Below are 11,610 nucleotides of genomic sequence, written 5' to 3'. Positions count from 1 at the left end.
AGCGGTGAGAGGGCAGGGGTGGGGGGCCCTGCTCCCCTTCTGACACCAATCTTGACCTCTCCCTCCATGCCCAGCCTCCTTCTCTCATCCCTTCCCGGCCTCAAGCCTCCACCCCTGCCCCGCACAGGCTCAGAGGCAGCTGCTCCATGCAGAACTGAAGCTGGTCCTGCAGCAGAAGGGAGAGAGGAAGCAGGAGCCTGGGGCCCAGGTGACTCCCAGCAGCGCCATGGAGGCCAGGAGCCGGAGTGCCGAGGTGAGTTCCAAGGGGGACTTGTGGGGCCTGGTGGTGGGGCTGCACAGGCTAAGGCAGCTGGAAGACGGACACTTCCTGATTTCTCTGTGCCTCAGTCTCCCCATCTGTGAAATAGAAATAGCAACAGTGCCTATTTTATAGGTCGCTGTGAGGGGAAAAAATTAACATATGTAAAGCACTTAGCACAGTGCCTCGGACAAAGAGTCAGAGGAGCTCATTCATCTGGAGATCATGGAGTTAAAAGTAATAACAGGCTAAAGACAAATAGGCAGGATGGTAGAGGGGTTGTTAAATGCATGAGCTTTGAGGGGCGCCTGGGTGGCGCAGTCGGTTAAGCGTCCGACTTCAGCCAGGTCACGATCTCGCGGTCCGTGAGTTTGAGCCCCGCGTCGGGCTCTGGGCTGATGGCTCAGAGCCTGGAGCCTGTTTCCGATTCTGTGTCTCCCTCTCTCTCTGCCCCTCCCCCGTTCATGCTCTGTCTCTCTCTGTCCCAAAAATAAATAAACGTTGAAAAAAAAAAATTAAAAAAAAAAAAAATTAAAAAAAAAAAATTAAAAAAAAAAAAAAATGCATGAGCTTTGAGCCCATGGGCTTAAGTCCCAACCTTACCAGTTTAGCTCTAAACAGGAGACCTGACCATTCAAGCCCTGCTTCCCCATTGGCGAAATGGGACAATGGTCCCCACCTCTAAGGGTGTTGAGGACTCACTCTTGAGCCATGTGCACAGGGCCTGGCATCCAGGAAGCCTACCTGAATGTTAGCTGTGGTCACTGTTAAGGAGATAGAGGACTGGTACCAACTGCTTCCGGGGGATGCTAGGCACAGAGCGGGTCCGCTTTTACAGGAGCCAAGCTGAAGCTGAGGGGTGGCCGGCAGGGAGTTAAGGGCAGGGCCACTGCCTCCAGGCCAGCCTGTGGGCTCTGAGGTCACAGACCTGGGGTTCAGGCCCAGCCGCTTAACTTGCCGTGCGGCATTAGGCGAATCACTTTGCTTCTCTTTACTTGGTGTCCTCCTTTGAGTCTGTCCAAGCTGTGGGAGGCTGAAATGAGATGGTGGGCATAGAATGCTTAGCCCAGGCCCTCAGGGTGGTGGTGATGGGCATGCCATTCCCTGCTGCCGTTACAACACGTTCCTCCCAGCTCTCTAGTCCCGGGACCACTGCTGGGCCCAGACTTGCTTTCCCCTCTCCAAGCCCTATGCTCAACCCGACTATACCAGCCTTGATGCCCTTGCCCATTAGAGTATCTCTCAGGTCCCTGTTGCTTCAGGGCTCAGCTCACAGAGACTCCTTCCGGTCCACCCATGTTACCTAACTCTGCAGTAGGGAAATGGGCCCAGAGAGGGCAAAGTTCTTGCCTAGAGACACACAGCAGATTGAGTTCTAAGATGGTTGTGGAACTGAGGTGAGAGTCACTGCCTTTTCTAAGCCGGGAAGTGAATCCCGGAGTGCGTCGCTGGGCCGGGGCCAGGGCAGCACCATTTACAGTGAATACCAGGAATGCCACGTCTGCTAGTCCACCGCTCATTACCCACGCACCCCCCCTCCCCCATCACTTGATTCCCTCTCCCAAAGGCGTTATGCAGGTCTTGGGGTCACAGAGTCCACAAAAGGGAACACTCTCACATACATTCAAGCCTCCAAGAGCCCAGTCCCACCCTCACTCCTCCGTCCTGCACCACTTAAGACGTCCAGCCCTTTCCCCAGAATCCCCTTCTCACACCACCCCTTGTTCTGCTCTTATTAAAGCCCCTTCCCATACCTCAATCCCACCCTTAGACTATGGGTCGCCGCCTTACTTCCAAGTATGACTCTCTAGCCACACCCCTCTCAGATTTTTGGCCCCTCCTCTGTGGCTGTCCGCGCGTGCAGTCTGACTAGGCGCCAAACCCCTAGTCCCGCCCCGAACTGGCCCCGCCCCCCGAGGGCACAGCCCCGCCCTATCAGGCTCGCCTCTTACTCACATCTCAGGTTCCCTCGGGCCTACCTACACCGCCCCTCCTCCATAACCCCGCCCCTAACCCCGCCCCTTTAGACGGCGGCCACAGGGCTCCTCCCGGCCAAAAAGTGGACGGAACCGTTGAGCCTTGCAGCGGTTCCGAGAGATCAGGCGGCCCTCGCGCTTCCTTAAAGGGAAGATGCCGGAGTGGGTGGGACCGCATGGCCGGCCTGAGCCGCGCCTAGGGGCTTGTAACTCGAGGACGCGTTTAAGAGCCGTTTTTAAGCGCGATGCCGGGCTCTGGGTGAGGTCCGTCCATAGCGCCCCATGCGATGCCTCGCCGTCCTCCGCAGGAGCTGAGGCGGGCGGAGTTGGTGGAGATCATCGTGGAGACGGAGGCGCAGACCGGGGTCAGCGGCATCAACGTAGCAGGTGGCGGCAAGGAGGGAATCTTTGTCCGCGAGCTTCGGGAGGATTCGCCCGCGGCCAGGAGCCTCAGCCTGCAGGAAGGTGGGCGGGGCGGATGCATGGGGCGGGACATCCCTGAGGGGGCGGGGTTAGGAGTGGCCCTTGGTCCGGGGCGGCCAGGAGGCGGGGAGAAGGGCTTGGGGCGGGGCTTTGTGTGTAGGCCTTGCAGTGGCTCGGAGCGGGCTCTGGAGGTTCATCGTGTCTGTTTGACTCCCAGATCTGCAGTTTAGTAGCTTGTGATTTTCTGTGCCTTGGTTTTTTTCATCTCGAAAGTGGGAATGATTTTAGTACTCACCTCATAGGGCTATGACTCGGATTAAATGATTCAGTATTTGAAAACAGCGCTAAGTGGCACATAGCACCGTGTAAGCACTAGTTATTATTTTTGTTGTTGGGACTGGAGAAAAGAGGTGGAGTTAACAACTTGGAAGGGTGTGGAGGGGAGCTTAGTAAGTAAGGGATGTTTTAGGTGACATAGATGAGGCTGATGTGGTATATTCATGCAACAACTATTTACTAAGTGCTTGCTATTTCCAGATATTATTCTAGGGGCTTGGGCTACTGCAGTGAACAAAACTCTCTGCACTTGAGCTTACCTTCTAGTAGGGAGAGACATATTTGAGCAAAGTTTGTAAAATACATAGTAAGTTAGAAGGCAATATGTGCTATGGGGTGCCAGGAGGACAGTTATATTTTTTTTCTTTTCTCTTTTAGAGAGAGCGAGCACATGAGAGAGCCAGCAGGGGAGAGGGGCAGAGGGAGGGAGAGCGAGAGAGAGAGAGAGAGAGAGAGAGAGAGAGAAAGAGAGAGAAAGAATCTTAAGCAGGCTCTACACTCAGCGTGGACCCTGACGCGGGGCTTGATCCCAAGACCCTGGGATCATGACCTGAACCCAAATTACGAGTTGGATGCTCAACTGACCCAGGTGCCACCCAGGTGCTGCAGGACAGTTGTCTTTTTATTTGTTTTTTAATTTTTTTTAATGTTTATTTATTTTTGAGACAGAGAGAGAGCATGAACGGGGGAGAGTCAGAGAGAGGGAGACACAGAATCTGAAACAGGCTCCAGGCTCTGAGCTGTCAGCACAGAGCCCGACGTGGGGCTCGAACTCACAGACCACGAGATCATGACCTGAGCCCAAGTCGGCTGCTTAACTGACTGAGCCACCCAGGCACCCCGACAGTTGTCTTTTTAAATAGGGTGAGCCAGGAAGGGAGAAAAGGCCTGGTGGAGGACGGGGAGTGAGCTCTGTGGCCATCTGGAGGAGCATTCCATGCAGACAGAACGGCCAGTGCAGACATCCCAAGGTTGGGGTGTGCCTAACTTGATGGAGGAAAAGCAAGGAAGCCAGTGTGGATGGAATAGAGTTAGAGAAGGGCAGAGTAAGAAAGGAGGCCAGAGAAGTAAGGAAAGGGCAGTTTTTAGAGGGCTATATAGACCATGGTGGGGATTTTGGCTTTTAATCTGGGAGGGTTGTGAGTGGAGGAGGCACATGAGTTGGCTGTGTCGAATAGCATGCTGTGGTAGCAGTAGGCTGAAGGCAGCAGGGTGGGGAGCAGGGAGCCCAACAAAGAAACTACTCCGGGGCACCTGCTGGCTCAGTTGGTAGAACATGTGACTCTTGATCTCAGGGTCATGAGTTTGAGCTCCACATTGGGTGCAGAGGTTTACTAAAATAAAATAAAATAAAATAAAATAAAATAAAATAAAGAGGCTACTCGGATTATCCAGGTAAAAGATGGTGATGCTGAGGACCAAAACAGTGATAATGGAGTTGAAGAGAAAGGTTTGGATTATGGATGTATTTTGAAGGAGAGGAGCCTTCAGGGCTGGGTATGGGGTATGATGAAAAGAGAGGGGTCAAAGATGTGTCCAGGGATTCTTGACCTGAGGATGGAGTTGGCAGTTCCACAGATGGGGAACACTGGGGCTGGAGCTTGCTTGGGGTAAGACCACATTTGCAGTTTGGATCTGTAAAGTGAGGGGTATCTATTGGATACCAAGGTGAAGATGTGGAGGGGTAAATGGGTATATGAGTCCTCGGTGGAGGGGAGAGTGCTGGGCTGGAGACATACAGTTGGGAATTGTCAGCCCATTTCTGTTCTTTAAACTCCTGAATCTGGATGAGCTTCCTAAAGAGGTACGTGTAGCATGTAGATAGAGATGAGAAGAGGTCCCAAGCCTGAGCTCTGGGACAGTGTGTCTTTAAGAGATTCGGGAGATGGGAAGGTGCCATCCCAGGAGTCTGAGAAGGAACCTCCAGGGAGGTTCTAGAGGGGCCTGTCTCGTAGAGGGTATGTGGCACCCGGGAGGCCAAGCCAAACAAGTGGATGAAAGGGAGAGAGTCAAGTTAGGTCGAAGGTTGTGAGGTCCACTCAGACGAAGTCTGGGACTTGCCCATTGGACTTAGCTACACAGAGATATGGGACCTTGAGAGGAGCAGCTCAAGGTTCTGGAAGGGGGTGTCAGAAGTGTGACTGGAGATGTGGAAACAATGCAGCTGGATAACTCAATGCATTTGCCATTAAGGCGAACAGATATGTGGAGCAGGAGCTCCAGGAGTGAGGTCAAGACAACTTTTCTTATGGGAAAAGTAATGGTATGCCGATGAGAATAACATACAAGAGAGGGACAAAATGATGATGTGGGGAGAGAGGGGAGAATTGCTCGAGGATGTCCCTGAAAATGTGGTGGAAAGATTGACCTGGGGGAGAAGTGAGGACAGGTGGAGTAAATTACCACAGGGGCAGGTGGGGGGGGGGGGGGAGTAAGGGGGTGGGAGTTTCTAGAAGTTCTTTTCTGATCCTGTTCTCTCAGTAAAGGGAACAAAGTCGAGTGTCTAAAAGGTGAGAATGGGAGAGGGAAGTGGAAAGCAACGGGCGTGGTTTGAATGGGTGTGGATTTGCTGGGGGAGGCGGAGCTAAGGCCATGGGGCGGGGCTTCACGCTTGAGTGTCTGCACCTTAAACTGGGAGGAACTTTGCTTCTCAATTCTGGGCTGGGGGTGGGCAGGATCGGCGGGGCCAAGGTTTGGGGCTGGGCCTCGCTGGCTCCAGGGAAGTGGGTGGGACCAGGCCTGGATGGAGCCGAGCGGATGCCCAGCCCACGCCCTGCCCATCTCCCGCCTCACCTGCAGGGGACCAGCTGCTCAGCGCCAGAGTGTTCTTCGAGAACTTCAAGTACGAGGACGCACTACGCCTGCTGCAATGTGCCGAGCCTTACAAGGTCTCCTTCTGCCTGAAGCGCACTGTGCCCACCGGGGACCTGGCGCTGCGGCCTGGGACCGTGGCTGGCTACGAGATCAAGGGCCCACGGGCCAAGGTGGCCAAGCTGGTACGCGTGCTTAGCCCGGTCCCGGCTCTGGACTGCCCCAGCGATCCAGTCTCTGCGCCGTGAGCCCCACTCTTCCACACCCTGGGCCAGCCTTGCCCTCTGTCTTGTCACTAACCCAACTCTAATCCCACCTTCTGCCTCCTGTTCCCCACTCCTAAACTCCTCCCTGGGGAGGGAGACCCGCCCATCTCAGACCTTCACCCACTTTGGAGAGGAGGCAGCTCTAGGCATGCCGGGGGTCCTGAACCGAAGGGACTCCAAACCAGGGAGGCCAGGTTCAAACCTGAGTGCTGCTCACTTACTGCTGAGTGACCCTGGACAAGTTTCTTTCCCTTTCTGGGCCTCAGTTTCCCCATTTCTAGAATGAAGGTATTGGGGAGAATCCTGGATGAGGACCTAGAAGTCTTGGGTCCCAGTTCCCACACTCCTGTTGACTCATTGTCAGATGCTAAATGAAAGTCTTTGCCTTAGGGGGCCAGTAATGGTGAAATGACAGGAAGGAAGTGGGGATGGTGATTTGGGGACGAGATGCTTCGTCCGACACATCCCCAGCCTGGTGTAATGCCAGATGGGGATCCCCCCGTCTACCCCGAGCCTCCCACTGTCCCACCGCCTCCCGCATCTCTCCTCTCTCCCCAGAACATCCAGAGTCTGTCCCCTGTGAAGAAGAAGAAGACGGTGGTACCCGGGGCCCTAGGGGCCCCTGCAGAGCTGGCCCCTGTTGACGTCGAATTCTCCTTTCCCAAGTTCTCCCGTCTACGTCGGGGCCTCAAAGCTGAGGCTGTCAAGGGTCCTGTCCCAGCTGCCCCCGCCCGCCGGCGCCTCCAGCTGCCTCGGCTGCGCGTCCGGGAAGTGGCGGAAGAGGCCCAGGCGGCCCGGCTGGCCGCCGCCGCTCCTCCCCCAAGGAAAGCCAAAGTGGAGGCTGAGGTGGCAGCAGGAGCCCGTTTCACAGCCCCCCAGGTGGAGCTGGTTGGGCCCCGGCTGCCTGGCGCCGAGGTGGGTGTCCCCCAGGTCTCAGCCCCCAAGGGGCTGGGAGAGGTGGCCCTCCACCTGCCAAGCCTTGGACTAGGCGCCCCAGCCCCACCTGCTGTGGAGCCCGCAGCCCTAGGGATCCAGGTCCCCCAGGTGGAGCTGCCCGCCTTGCCCTCGCTCCCCGCTCTGCCCACGCTGCCCTGCCTGGAGACCCGGGAAGGGGCTGTGGTGGTGACGGTGCCCACCCTGGACGTGGCAGCGCCCACCGTAGGGGTGGACCTGGCCTTGCCGGGTGCGGAGGTGGAGGCCCGAGGAGAGGCACCTGAGGTGGCCCTGAAGATGCCCCGCCTCAGTTTCCCCCGCTTTGGGGCTCGAGCGAAGGAAGTTGCCGAGGCCAAGGTGGCCAAGGGGCCCAGACTTCGAATGCCCACCTTTGGGCTTTCTCTCCTGGAGCCCCGGCCCGCTGCCGCTGAAGCTGCTGTCGAGAGCAAGCTGAAGCTGCCCACCATCAAGATGCCCTCCTTTGGCATTGGGGTCTCGGCCCCTGAGGTCAAGATGCCCAAGGGGCCGGAGGTGAAGCTCCCCAAGGCTCCTGACGTCAAGCTCCCGAAGGTGCCCGAGGCAGCCCTTCCAGCCGTGCAGCTCCCCGAGGTGGAGCTCCCCAAAGTGTCAGAGATGAAGCTCCCGAAGGTGCCAGAGATGGCCGTGCCCGAGGTGCGGCTTCCAGAGGTGCAGCTGCCGAAAGTCCCCGAGATGAAGCTCCCCGAGATGAAGCTCCCGAAGGTGTCCGAGATGGCCGTGCCGGAGGTGCGACTCCCGGAGGTGCAGCTCCCGAAAGTCCCAGAGATGAAGCTCCCGAAGGTGCCCGAGATGAAACTCCCGAAGGTGCCCGAGATGGCGGTGCCCGAGGTGCAGCTCCCAGAAGTGCAGCTCCCGAAAGTCCCGGAGATGAAGCTCCCAGAAGTGAAGCTCCCGAAGATGCCCGAGATGGCCGTGCCCGAGGTGCGACTCCCGGAGGTGCAGCTGCCCAAGGTCTCAGAGATGAAACTCCCGAAGGTGCCCGAGATGGCCGTGCCCGAGGTGCGACTCCCAGAGGTGCAGCTGCCCAAGGTCTCAGAGATGAAAGTCCCTGACGTGAAACTCCCCGAGATAAAACTCCCCAAGGTGCCGGAGATGGCCGTGCCTGATGTCCACCTGCCAGAGGTGCAGCTGCCAAAGGTGTCCGAGATGCGGCTGCCGGAAGTGCAGGTGCCCAAGGTCCCAGATGTGCATCTTCCAAAGGCACCCGAGGTGAAGCTGCCCAAGGCTCCGGAGGTACGGCTGAAAGCCGAGCAGGCAGAGGCGGTGGAATTTGGCTTCAAAATGCCCAAGATGACCATGCCCAAGCTGGGGAGGGCAGAGTCCCCACCACGAGGCAAGCCAGACGAGGCCAGGGCTGAGGCCCCAGGGAAGCTGGTAACGCTCCCCTGTTTGCAGCCAGAGGCGGGCGCCGAGGCTCGGGTGGGTGTCCCCTCTCTCTCACTGCCCTCGGTGGAGCTAGACCTGCCGAGGGCCCTCAGCCTGGAGGGGCAGGTCCCAGCAGCCGAAGCGGGCAAGGTGAAACGGGCAGAGAGCCCCGGGGCAGCGGCAGGGGTCGGGGAAGTGGCCTTCCGGATGCCCTCCGTTGAAATCGTCACTCCACAGCTGCCCACGGTGGAAGTGGAGGAAGGGCGGCTAGAGGCGATGGAGATGAAAGCCAAGCCCTCCTCCAAGTTCTCTTTGCCCAAGTTTGGACTCTCGGGGCCCAAAGTGGCCAAGGCGGAGGCTGAGGGGGCTGGGCGAGCCACCAAGCTGAAGGTGTCCAAGTTTGCCATCTCACTCCCCAAGGCCCGAGCGGGGACTGAGGCCGAGGCCAAAGGGGCAGGGGAGGCAGGCCTCCTGCCCGCCCTCGATCTGTCCATCCCGCAGCTCAGCCTGGATGCCCATCTGCCCACGGGCAAGGTGGAGGTGGCCGGGGCTGATGTCAAGCTCAAGGGGCCCAGGTTTGCCCTGCCCAAGTTTGGGGTCAAAGGCCGGGACACTGAGGCGGGAGAAGCAGTGTCAGGGGGGGCTGAGTTGGAGGGCAAGGGCTGGGGTTGGGACAGGAAGGTGAAGGCGTCCAAGCTGAAGATGCCCTCCTTTGGGCTGGCTCGAGGGAAGGAAGCTGAGATCCAGGGCGGGCGTGGCAGCCCCGGAGAAAAGCCAGAGTCCCTGGCTGGCCAGCTTAAGATCCCCGAAGTGGAGCTGGTCACCCTGGGGGCCCAGGAGGACGGGGGCGCCGAGGGGGCAGTGGCCGTCAGTGGAGTTCGGCTACCAGGCCTGCAAGTATCCACGACCAGGCAGGCAGGTGCCGAGGGCCAGGAAGGGGTGCTGAGGATGCCCCTGGGTATCTCCCTGCCCCAGGTGGAGCTGCCCGGCCTCGGGGAGGCCGGCCTGGGTGCCACCCCCGGGCAGCAGGTCAAGGGTGCAGCCCCTTCAGCCGAGGGCACAGCAGGCTACAGGGTCCAGGTGCCTCAGGTGACCTTGTCTCTGCCTGGAGCCCAAGTGGCAGGTGGTGAGCTGTTGGTAGGTGAGGGCGTCTTCAAGATGCCTGCTGTGACGGTGCCCCAGCTTGAGCTGGACGTGGGGCTGAGCCGGGAGGCGCAGGTTGGGGAGGCAGCCACCGGCGAGGGTGGCTTGAGGCTGAAGATGCCCACACTGGGGGCCAGGGCCGAAGCTGGGGAAGAGGGGCCTGGAGACCAGCCCCCAGGGGCCGAGCGCACCTTCCGCCTCTCGCTGCCCGACGTGGAGCTCTCGCCACCTGCTGTGGGCAGCCACGCCGAGTACCAGGTGGCAGAGGGCGAGGGGGATGCCGGACACAAGCTCAAGGTGCGGCTGCCCCGGTTCGGCCTGGTTCGGGCCAAGGAGGGCGTGGAAGAGGGTGAAAAGACCAAGAGCCCAAAACTCAGGCTGCCCCGAGTGGGCTTCAGCCAGAGCGAGGCAGTCACTGGGGAAGGCTCCCCCAGCCCTGAGGAGGAGGAGGAGGAGGGCGGTGGGGAAGGGGCCCCCGGGCGCCGAGGCAGAGTCCGAGTCCGCCTGCCCCGCGTGGGCCTGGCCACCCCTTCCAAGGCCTCTCGGGGACAGGAGGGCGACGCAGCCCCCAAGTCCCCTGGCGGGGAGAAGTCACCCAAGTTCCGCTTCCCCCGGGTGTCCCTAAGCCCCAAGGCCCGGAGTGGGAGCGGGGACCGGGAGGAGGGTGGATTCCGGGTCCGGCTGCCCAGCGTAGGGTTTTCGGAGACAGGGGCTCCAGGCCCTGCCAGGATGGAGGGGGCGCAGGCTGTCATCTGAAGCCCCGGGGGCCGAGGGAGAGTTCCCTCCCATCTTCCCATCCCTGCCTCTTCCTCGTTTTGTGTGTGACATAACTAGCACTAACCCTCAGAGGGCCGGGAGGTGGGTGACTGACCGGGAGAGGGCCGGGGAGGCCTCCTGCCCGGCTCACTGGCTGGACTGCCTGTATCTTGCCAAGCCATGTGAATAAAATAATCCAGAGGTAGGCTTGTGTTCTGTTTCCTCTGTGCGTGTAGGGGGGTGGGTTGGGGAGGGACGGGGGACAGGGGAGGGTGGAGAGGGTGCAGGGAAAGAGGTCCCCAAGGAGGAAGAAAGGGGACTTGAGCCTGCCCTGCGGAGAGTCTGCGTTCCGGAGAGACACAGGCCACCCCTGGTCTGAAGAGAGTCAGGGAAGCCTTGCGGCGGGCGGGGTGGGAAGGGGCCTGCCCTAGCCATTCCGAATTCCCTAGGGCCTCTGAGCAAGACCCCTCTGCTGGGGACTCTGCCAGTTCTGGGGGAAACACTCCCACCAGACCTCCCTGGGGTCGCCCTAAGAGAGCACAACGATTGCTACCCATCTGCCCCCTGCTGGCCACCTTCACATCCACAAGAGTGCCTCTACATCCTGGCGATCCTTTCCTGTCGGGCTGGTTTGACTGCCCCGGCCACCCGGGGCCCCACCCAGGGAGGCCCCTCCCTGTCCCCTCTCCCAGCTCATGGGTTCAGAGCCTTCACCCCAGATACCCGGCTGCTTCTTAGGACTAGGTCCCAGGGTCCTCAGCTCCCATCAGGGCTGGGCCTCGGCTCCCGGGGACCCTTCCCCACTCAGGATCTAAGCTCCCCACCGAGGCCTCCAGACTCTCCCTCATCGGCTGTGCCCTCCAGTTGTCACAGACCCTTGATGTATCCTAGCCCCTTCCCCTTTAAAGCTGGCCTCCCTCAGGTCCCTGCCTGGTTCCACCAAACATGGCCAGACACGGCAAGAATTTACACTCACGGTGTGCACCCTTTGCCTAGCGCCCCGGCATTTGGGGTTTCCCTCCCACCACGGCTGTCCTGTCAGCGTTCTTAGTGACCTCTCTGTGGCCACGCTGGGGGCTTCCTCTGTCTCCCTTTTCCGGACTTCTCAGGGTCCCTTCCTCCTCCCTGAACACCCTCTCCTGTCTCTTCCCCACTCCCTCTCTCTCTCCTCATGCCCTTTGGGCCCTCAGGACTCCTCCCAGGCCCTCATTCACCCCCATACCCTCCCCAGGTCATGTCACCCCTCCCCGTGGTCCACATGGGAATGCAGTGCACCACCCGTGGACGTCTCCCGGGCACTGGG

General features: G+C 59.4%; 1 protein-coding gene across 1 annotated transcript; it reads left to right on the top strand.

Annotated features, from left to right (window-relative positions):
* The first annotated feature begins 2,297 nt into the window (after positions 1-2,297).
* On the top strand, positions 2,298-10,503 carry PRX (periaxin). Its single transcript, XM_032591488.1, has 3 exons — positions 2,298-2,700; positions 5,794-5,990; positions 6,630-10,503. The coding sequence occupies exons 1-3, from the start codon at positions 2,523-2,525 to the stop codon at positions 10,305-10,307; spliced, it is 4,053 nt and encodes a 1,350-aa protein (XP_032447379.1). The 5' UTR covers positions 2,298-2,522; the 3' UTR covers positions 10,308-10,503.
* The last annotated feature ends 1,107 nt before the right edge of the window (positions 10,504-11,610 follow it).

This window comes from Lynx canadensis, chromosome E2 (assembly GCF_007474595.2).
Source record: "Lynx canadensis isolate LIC74 chromosome E2, mLynCan4.pri.v2, whole genome shotgun sequence".
Taxonomy (NCBI): domain Eukaryota; kingdom Metazoa; phylum Chordata; class Mammalia; order Carnivora; family Felidae; genus Lynx; species Lynx canadensis.
The sequence above is the reverse complement of the archived record's forward strand: the minus strand, read 5'-3'. Positions and strand labels throughout refer to the sequence as shown.

Excerpts from the sequence above, each read along its gene's own strand:
- PRX (XM_032591488.1), top strand. The coding sequence starts at position 2,523 with ATGCCTCGCCGTCCTCCGCAGGAGCTGAGGCGGGCGGAGTTGGTGGAG. Across the intron at positions 2,701-5,793 it reads GAGCCTCAGCCTGCAGGAAG|GGGACCAGCTGCTCAGCGCC; the intron begins GTGGGCGGGGCG and ends CCTCACCTGCAG. Across the intron at positions 5,991-6,629 it reads GGGCCAAGGTGGCCAAGCTG|AACATCCAGAGTCTGTCCCC; the intron begins GTACGCGTGCTT and ends CTCTCTCCCCAG.